Source organism: Micromys minutus, assembly GCF_963924665.1.
Source record: "Micromys minutus genome assembly, chromosome: 21".
Classification (NCBI taxonomy): domain Eukaryota; kingdom Metazoa; phylum Chordata; class Mammalia; order Rodentia; family Muridae; genus Micromys; species Micromys minutus.
The window spans coordinates 28,111,921-28,121,866 of record NC_137956.1 but is presented as its reverse complement, the minus strand read 5'-3'; the positions used below and the strand labels follow the sequence as shown (position 1 = coordinate 28,121,866).

The window sequence follows — 9,946 nt, the reverse complement described above, 5'->3', positions numbered from 1 at the left end:
ATGAACAAGGGGTCTAAAGAGATGGCTCAGTGGTTAAGAGCACTGACTGTTCTTCCAGAGGTCCTGAGTTCAAATCCCAGCAACCACATGGTGGCTCACAACCATCTGTAATGAGATCTGATGCCCTCTTCTGGTGTGTCTGATGACAGCTACAGTGTACTTAAATGTAATAAATAAATAAATCTTAAAAGAATGAACAATTTTTTTAATGAACAAATGCAAGTGTCTGTCTTGCAATCTGTAAGAGGGCAGAGGTGTCATCTGCAAAAGGTTTATTTAAAAGCACTATTAAAGTTTAAATCGATATTAAAATCAGTCAAGTAGAAAATGGCTTTGCTGTGTGGAAACTGTATATGAACCTGACTGTCAGAAACAGTGTGATGCCAACACCCTGTTTGTAAGGAGGTCTTGTTTTGTCATTGAGCCTTTGTAGCCAAGGCTGACCTTGAACTCCTCCTGATGCTCCTGATGTGGTTAGAAGATGGCAAACTTTTCTTTTTAATACACACTTCTAAAATTCAGGAATGAACTTAAGATTTTCAGTAAATTGAGGGCCTATCAACATCCATGGAAAGTCGGTAATGGATCTTGCTACCCACTAGGTAACGTGCGACTGGGTCTTTCTTCCAATTCCCTCAACGTGGAGACTTCCCCAGGTTTCTGCCTGGGGCAGCAGAAGAGAGACTTTGTGCCACAAGTGAATTAGTTTCTCTAATCATTGTTTTTTCTCATTTATAAAATTAGGCAGACACTTCCAGATTTGTTTTTTTTTTTGTTTTTGTTGTTTATTATTTTTTTTGTGAAGATTATGAAATAAATCACACTTGCCACTTAGTCCAGGGCAAGGATCTCAGTTATCTACACATGATTGTTATTATTGTGAGGTTCATATGTGTGCCTTCTACAGGTAGGTAGGGTGTTGGACTCAGCAAATAAAAATACTGGATATTCAGTTAAAGTTGAATTTTTACTATCTATACACAAGTAATCAGTCAAAAGGAAGAAAGAAAGAAAGAAAGAAAGGAAAGAAGGAGCTAGAGAGCTGGCTCAGCAATTAAGAGTACTGGCTGTTCTTCCAGAGGACCCAAGTTCAATTCCCACCACTTAATGACAGCTCACAACTGTAACTTCAATTCTAGAAGATGGCCTCTTCTGGCCCCCATGGGCACTGAACACAAATGTTACACACGCAGGGCAGGGGAAACACACATATAAGAACGGGAAAAAATTAAAAATATAAGACAGTTATTCATCTCTCAAATTCAAATTTACATGGGCATCCTGTTTTTTACCCTGGTAAAACAACTTCTCTTATAAAGGAGGCAGTTACCTACCAGGAACATAACTGGCCAGGTCTGACATTCCATCTGTTCATGTTTGGCAGGTTAACATCCCAAGACAATCAGTGTTCACTCTTCCAGGCCATTATCACAGAGCAGAGAAACAAAGAGGTCCCATATTGTTGGAGCAGAGTATAATAGTTTTGCCAAATTGAAATCTGTTGAAACTGACTACCATACTGACCAGACCAGCCATGAGTTTTGAAAGTGTTTACTGAATTATATTTGTATTTAAACCCTTATTTAGAAAAACCACAAAACACTAAGTATAAAAGCCATATTATGGCTACTAAAAACACAGACACTGAAACTCTCAGCCAGCCACTAACATCTTTGAAACATCATTTCATAATGTTGTTTTCTATGTACCAGGTAATTATTTCTTAAAGCATGCTTGTTATACACACACACACAAAATAAGCAGGTATATTTTTATATTTCATTCCAGACAGACGGTGTATCTTTTCTACTTCCCAAAGTAAAAAGCTCATAGCTAATTCTCAGTATTCTAGCTTAGTATGCAGTTCAGTTTTTGAGGTAAAATTATTTCCATTCCTTAGTCTTTAACTTTGCCTATAATCTAGAGAAATGCATTCCAGGCTTCTTGCATAATATTTTGGTATTTCTAATATCAGTTTCATGTCAAACTCTACAGATTGCTTCTGAAAACTTTCTGGTGTTATTAGCTTAAAAAAGTAACTGGAGGCAGAGGTGAGCACAGGCCTTTAATTCACAGCAGTCTGGAGGCAGCAGCAGCTCCCGGTGATTTGGAAGCTAGCCTGGTCTACAGAGTGAGTTCCAGGACAGCCAGGGCAACACAGAGCAAGCCTGTCTCGGAAAACAAACAAATAAATAACTGGAGGGTGGAGGATACAGCTCAGTTGGTGACATGCTTGTCATGTGTGCATGGCCCTTGGTTCCTTCCTTTCCCAATAACCCTAACCCACCCCCCGGGGGGTGGACAAAAACAGTAGAAAACAACCCCCACCCATCCACCCCCGTAAATCAGGCATGGCAGGACATGTCTGTAATCTCAGCACCCAGGAAGCTGAGGCAGGAGGACTAGAGTCAAATCAACTGTTAAGTCAGCTGAAGTTACTACACAGCAGCATTCTGTCACAAACAAAACCAAACTGGATTTTGGATCGTCATCAATTCATGAGGGGCATGGTTAATGAAATTATAGCAGACAAAATGGGTTGCGTTTTATTTATTTATTATTGCTTACTTAACAGAGGCTATTTAACATTTCTTTCCCGGAAACAAAACAAGGCAAAAAACAAAACAAAACAAAACAAAAAAAAAAAAAAAAAAAAAAAAAAAAAACCCTCACCTTCTGCTCAAACTTTCATTTTGACTCTTTTAAAAACCTGTCTATGGTGTTTCAGAATTTCAGAATGCAGCCTGAATTCCTGACTCTGCCTGGGCGTAGTGGCCACCAGTGGCAAAGAAAACACCAACTGAATGGTTCAAGCATCTACCCCTAACAACCCTAACCCTATATACTCCATCAAGTATTGTAGTTAGCAATTGGAGAGACCGGGCCAGGGGGATTGGGGGAAGGAGGAAAGCAAGCTTCCTTTAGTGAACAGAAAATCTTGGGAAAACACTTGTATTGATTTCATTGGTATGCTCGACTGAATCTGGAGAAAAAAGTATTCGGCACTCCATTTCATTGATCGCATATTTAGAATAAAATTGTCATGACTGAAGCCACGGATGAGGCAACCTTCAGCAGCAAGTCCATACTGGACGCTACAAACGCTGCCGAGGCCCTGCAGCAGGTGCCGTTTAGCGACGTCACAGAGCCCCGAGGAGAACGCGCCAAGACAGTTGGCTGGAGGCTCCCGAGCCGAGGACGCCCTCCAGGCTTTGACCACCACGTCGTAGGCTGCCGGCCTCGGCCTGGGTTTCCAGTGGACAGCGCTGTAGCCTCCTATGCCCACCTTCCTCGGGCCACCACCCCGCCAGTCACAGCGCCCTGCAGACTTCCGCCCGCAGCCCCGCCGCGCTGGCTTCCTCGCACCTGGGCGGGGGCTGCAGGCGCAAGTAGCCCGGGGCGGGGCCGGGCTGGGGGCGGGGCTCCCGCGTCAGGGGCGGGCCTTGGAGATGTGGGCGTGGCGTGTTGTCGGGGGCGGGGTCATCCGGGAGGCTCTGGGCCTTCGGGCCGCGCCCAGCCGGGCGGGAGGCAGCGGCCGCGGTGCGCGCCAGCGGCGCGGGGATTGGCTGCGGCGGGCAGAGACGTCAGGCTCCCGGGGCCCCAGCGGCCGCCCGGCGCGGCGCGGCGCAGTCGGCTCTAGTGGTCTCGTAACGGAGAGTTGTTCCCAGCCGCGCCGTCCTCCGCCGCTGTCGCTTGGCTGCGCCGCCGCTGTCGCCAGGACGCGCCGCCGAGCCTCTCGTCGCCTCCAGCCCCGCGGCCTCCGTTCACCTCAACTTCCACACGCCCATCATGACGAAGACTGAGAAGAAATCCTTCCACCAGAGCCTGGCCGAGTGGAAGCTGTTCATCTACAACCCGACCAGCGGAGAGTTTCTGGGGCGCACCTCCAAGAGCTGGGGTGAGCGCGCGGCGGGGCGGGCGGCGCGGCGGACGGCCCCATTCATTGCTGGCGGCCCGGCAGCCCCGCTCCTAGGCTGAGCGGCCGCTTTGCCGACCGGAGCGGGGCGCACGTGCTGCCGGTTCCCGCCGCTAGCGGCGCCGGAAGCGGGACCCGCTGGCCGGGCCGGGCCTCCTTTGTGGGGCGCGCGCCCTGGAGGCGCGGGCCGCGCCGACTGGGGAAGCCGGACCTGCCCCTCGCCTGCCTGGGGAGAGGAAATTTCCACTGCCCGCTATCTTGTGACTCGGCGGCGCTGCCACCCGGACGGCCCGGACAGTGCGGGCGAGCGCCGGGCGTGTGTGGGTTGCAGGGACGTGTGACGGGGAGTTAATCACAGGGCCACATTGTCCGCGAAAAATGCTCTTGAATTCCGACCGAGAAAGGCTGGCTCGGAGAGGGCTTCCTCGTCCTCGGAGATCACAGCGCTTTTCTGCCTTGCAGATTTTTGCTCTGGGCAAAAGACAGTCCTATTAAACAACCCCCCTCCCCGTGCCTTTAAAACATCTGAGTGATGGTTGAATGTTAGCAGCTTTTCTCTGCGGGAACTCAATGTTTTAAAAAGAAATAGTGAGTCGGAGTTAATCCGTCTTCTGGGTTTTTGTGCTTTTTTAAGGTGAGGGTTCAAAAAACATTAGTGAAGGTGGGTGGACAAGCGTACTCCATTTATTGCCTTTATATTTAAACAATTTTACCTTTTTGAAATCCTTTTTTAAAAAGTGTTAAGTGGGTAAGGACAGATTACTTTTCATTCTGAGCAAGAATAGATTTTTAGAGCTGAGAGCCGTTGGGGCATGGCGTTTTTAAGAGAAGCATGAAAACCATACTTGAGCTATGGCTCACAAAATAACTTGCTCACTGAAGTGAGCTCCTCCGGGATCGAAGGCTCACTGACGGTTTGATCACAAGCCGAAAGGGGCCATGGAAGGATTGGGGTTTTTTTGTTTATTTTGTTTTGTTTTTAATTCCAACCTCCATTTGAGAAATGAGGAAAATGAAACCCAGAGGTTGTGATTCCGTGTAAAATTACATATTCCATGGAGCCAAGTAAAGAGTCCAGGGTCCTTTAATCCCAGGCCAGTGACTGTATTATCTTACAGATGCCTTGCCTAACTGCCCAGTAATCATGTACAATTTTTATTTAAATTGCTGTCTTTTTTGGGAGCTCAGTGTGTGTGGAAGAAATAAGTCCACCGAGGTTAAAGGGAGAAGAATGATAATTGCTTATTTCCAGAGTGCACTTTGAACTGAAGAGATTTTTGGTTGGTGGAGAGATTTGGTTTTGTAAGCTGCCTTTTGCCTTTCTCTCTGCCTTCTCATTTCTAGAGCTTCCTATCTTTTCTTTGGGTAGGGCCTCTCCTACAGGATCTTACTGTAGCCTAGGCTGACATGACTGTTGGCCACCCTGTTGTCTCTGTCAGTTGGCAGCTCAGACAGTACTGTTTTAATCTGTGTCAGGATACAGATTTCCTTGGTAGTATACGTTTAAGTAGATGACCTGTCCAAAGTGTGGTAAGGATAGGAGTGGACGTGAGATAAAGTTGGGGTTAGCTTAGGAAGAGCTAAGCAAGACCCCTTTATAGAGTCAGTATTTCTTATCCTTGTGCTCCATTTCCAGATCATTGTAGTGATCCTAAGCCAGTGTAGAAGATCCCGCCCAGCACAAGGACATTTTCCTAAGAATGTGTGTAAGAGAAAGACAAACTAGTCCTCAGCCCTGAAGGCTGTCTCCAGACATGTTGGGTCTGTCATGGAGTGGGCCACCTACATGCAGACTCAACATCAGTTTGGACTGTGGGATGTTCTGCCCAGAGGTGCTTTTACTTGAAATCATTAAGGCCCTGGATGAGCCAGCAGCCTGATCAGTCACAGTACAACAGTACTTCTTTCTGCAAGTTATGTTTCTTTTTTTAAGCTTAAAGAAATCATAGCCATGTAAGTATGTTATAAACACCATCCCATGTTAGTAAAGATCTATACTCCATTATGATTAATAGTTTACTTGTTCTGCTACATAAATATCCCTACATTATTTTTTTTCCCTTCATTATTGCATGTACTGGTCTTTCCTTCACCCCCTCTTCCTTTGTCTGTACATTTTCCCAAATTTATTTTCTTGGTATCTGTTTGCCCTGGTAGGATATCTGGGCTGCCTACAGACCTTTTAGAGTTGAAAGCATGTTGTCATGGTGCCTTCCTGGAGCTTTCTCAGTATATTCACACCAGCGAGGGTGTGGTGGTGCTTTACCTTCAACACTAAAGCTGTCCTTTGTGGCTGCTTTCATATTTTCTGGTAATAGGTTTTTTCTCCCTTGGAAAAAACTTTTTATATGGACAAATATTTATTTCTACTTGTGCCCCCACACCTCCATCAAAAATTTAATGTAGGCGGTAGTAAAGAGTTACAACTTTTTTTTTTACCTTGTAAAGTTGCTTAGTCTGTTTTTGTATAAAGGCCTCCCAAGATTTTATAAAGATGTCCACATTTTCTGGTTTTATTACTTAGGTCTGCAGTATGTTCCATCTTGATCTGAGGTGTTTCCCTTTAAGTGCATTAAATACTTTAAATCTTGTATTTAAAAAGTAATTTTGCTATAAGCATTTTAGAAAATGGAAATTCTGCTTGTTGCACCACATTTTACTGTATTGAAAACAGCTGTCTGAAGCGGCTGCTATGTAGTTTGTTCTGATACTATAGCAGGATCCTACAGTGGTCTCAGAAAGCCTACATGCACCTCTTTTGGTCTAACAGTCCTGTAAAACAGAAGCAGGCAGGATTGAAGCAGAGTTAGTTTCTCAAAGTGAACAGTAGACACAGCACCAGAAATAACTAGTTGCCATTTCTGACAAATCAACAAAAATTTTAGTGCCCGGTGGCTGTTTTGGTAAACATTAAGCCTGTGCATTAAACACAATTAGAGCCAATGTTGTGAGGTTTGGATATCATCTAGTTTTAAGGTAGGCAGTATGCCATGGGTTGCAATTAAATTTTGTTGGTTGATTTGAGTCCAGATGGTTTCAAACTCAAGCTCTCCCACCTCCATTTCCTGAGTGCTGAGATTATAGGACTCTCGACTACATCTAGCTTGCAGTTAACATTTGAATGATGGAATATAATAGCAAAAGAGTGTAAGTAAGGGAGAATATTGTTTCTTATTCTGTGTTTTGTGTGTGTAGATACACTATCTAAAAATAGACTTACATAAGGTATTATGTGGTGTAAGATGCATTTCCAGCAGGGACTGTACATAAAATGTAGGTGAGAAAAGTCTCTGGATGAGATAGCTAGGTGAGAGAGTCCTGGTGAGAAGTTTTGTTTTTTGTAATTTATGCCACAGTATGATATCATTGAAGATAAACACTTGGGGGAATCTTTGGAGATGATTATCTTATCTAGGTTGTCTATTGATAGGTGTCATAGATTCTGATTTCAATCATAAATTTTAGACCATAACTATTAGCTGACTGCCTCTTGTTCATGTGCCTTTTCTTTCATCGTAGGTCCATGGAGTGCCAGTTTGACGATCACTTGTTTCCATTGGGGTCATATCTTACTTAGCAAGTGCTCTGCTCAAGAGAATTGTTTCTGTCTTATGGTAGTTGTCTAGGTGTGGAGGAGAAGGCAAATGTGTTTATTGTTCCAGTGTTAGGTAGCTTTATAGGTTGGTGATCTTTGTTCAGTAAGTAAGACATTTGTGAAACTTTACAAATATGAGTGCTTTTGAAAAAGTACAAGACTTGCCTTACCCTATGTGCAGGTTACAAATGTGGGGGAAGGTAGCCCCAGAGCAGGGCATGTCACCCAGCAGGAGTAAGGTATAACTCTAAACTGTCCAGGAAGTAGACCTGTAGTTGATGGGAGGAAAGGACATCATAGGAACCATTGTAATAGTTGGTTGTATGTGCCTTAATATTGTTAAAGAACCTCATTCCCAGAATAGTTGGTTTGATTTTTTTTTTCTTCCCTTTCCCCCAGGATTGATTTCCGAAATTTTTACCACAATTAAGGTTGTACTAGAGGGTGGCTTTTATATTTATTTGTCTTTTTTTTTCCTTCGTTTTATCTTATTTTAAAAGGCTGTTTATAGGTCAACGTGGCAGCCCACACCTGCAGTTCCATTACATGGGGATGCAATTACAGAGGCAGGAGGATTACTATAAATTCTAGGCCAGCCTGCTTTACATATTGAGTTCATTAACAGTCTGAGCTACATAGTGAGACCCTGTCTCAGTAAAACAAAGCAAAGGCCTAAAGGCCTACCTACACTTCAATTTTGCCATGGTTTATCATTACATTTGGTGAAGAACTGGTTAACACTGACTGTCTTAAAGAAAAATATTACTTTTAAAAATATTTGCTATTTAAAAAAATTAGATTATGTATATTTTGCCTATATGTGTGTGTTTATATATATATATATATATAATCTGTGACCCTATGTGTGCTTAGTAGCATATATGCAAATTAAAAATCTAAAGCTTGTAATATATAAACTGTAGTTAGCTGATTTTTCTCATTTCCATATTTAAGGAGAATGACTTAGTCTTTTCAAAGCTTAATTAATATACTTTACTAGTGTTCTCAGATATCACCTTCTATTTTTCAAATTATACTTTCCTGTGTGTGTGTTTGTGTGTGCATATATGTGTAGAGGAATAGACAACTTGTTAGAGTTGGGTCTCTCCTACCATTGTGGGTCTCAGGGATCAAACTCAGGTCATCAAACTTGGTAGCAGGTGCTTTTTTGGTTGTGAGCCTAGCCTTTAACGGCTGAGCCATCTCTCCAGCCCTAAAAATGTGTAGCCCAGGCTGGCCTCGAACTCGTGATCCTCCTGCCTCTGCCTCCTTCAGCAAATCCTACCGGTGTGCGCCACCACAACCGGCGCAGGTGCTTTTTAAAAACAGTTTTACTATGAAGACTTGATCTTATGGTAGTCCTGCTGCCTTAGCTTCCAGAGTGCTAGGATTTCAGGCATAAATGACCATGCCTGACTGTATTTTTGGTTTTGTTTTGTTTTTTTTTATTGTCATCTATGTAGTTGACTTACTAATAGTCATCCTGGTTCATCTCTCCTGTCACCTCTTAAATATCCCCAGTCGTTCTCTCAAATCCCTTCATTCCATCCTGGGCTGGCTACTTAGATGTCAGCTTTGATAGCCTAGTCTTCAGAGGCAAAAATAAGCTATGCCAGATGTTAACTTCCCAGACCAGATTAAGTTCCCATGTCTCCCCAACACTTGTAGTTGCTTTGTGAGGCCATCACTCACTCCCAGAGCTGTCTTGTACTTGCTAAGCACGCACTCTATCAATACCCCATAGCTTCTTCACTGGCCTTTGGCCCTCTATATGTCATTGCTGCTAGTTAACTAGACCATGTGCTGACTCCCCACCCCCACTTCCAGTGCTAGGGATCCAATCCAGGATTTTGAACACTCCTATGATACTGTACCCCTAGCCCGCTATAAACTGTTTGATTTATTATTTTCTTGTTGTTATTGCTAATTTTTTTTACACATTTGTTACCCGAGTTGGGTGGGTGGGTTTGGTTGGTAGGTATATGCTCATGCACAGGCCCAAGTGTGCACACCACCGGGCATATGTGAAAGTCAGAGGACAACTGGTGAGTCCCTTCTTCCACCATATTGGTTCTGGGGATTGAATTCAGTTTGCCAAGCTTTGTGGCACACATCTTTACCTCTGAGATACCTGTTGGCTCCTTGTAAAGATTTATTTGGTGGGGGGGGGGAAGCAGAGAGATTGCCCACGAATACATGCAGAGGCTAAAAGTTGGATCCCTTGGAGCTGGAGTTACAGATGGTTGGAAACCTAGTGTTCTGGATGTTGAATGTTTTGATGTTCCATGGTATAATTGTATTACCAGTGTTTGGACATTTCTCTCTTATTTCTTCTGTATTGATTTCATAGAACTTCAATTGTGTATGTGTTTTAAGCAATAAACAAACAAAACAACCTTAGAACTGAGGGTATAGCCCGGTGGCTGAGTCTTGAC

General features: G+C 43.8%; 1 protein-coding gene across 1 annotated transcript in view; it reads left to right on the top strand.

Moving 5' to 3' along the window:
- The first annotated feature begins 3,555 nt into the window (after positions 1 to 3,555).
- Positions 3,556 to 9,946, top strand: part of ATP1B3 (ATPase Na+/K+ transporting subunit beta 3) — a 28,028-nt gene continuing 21,637 nt past the window's right edge. Inside the window, exon 1 of the mRNA XM_080934542.1 lies at positions 3,556 to 3,898. Coding sequence (XP_080790668.1) covers positions 3,790 to 3,898 — 109 coding nt within the window. The 5' untranslated portion in view covers positions 3,556 to 3,789. The remainder of the gene's footprint in view (positions 3,899 to 9,946) is intronic.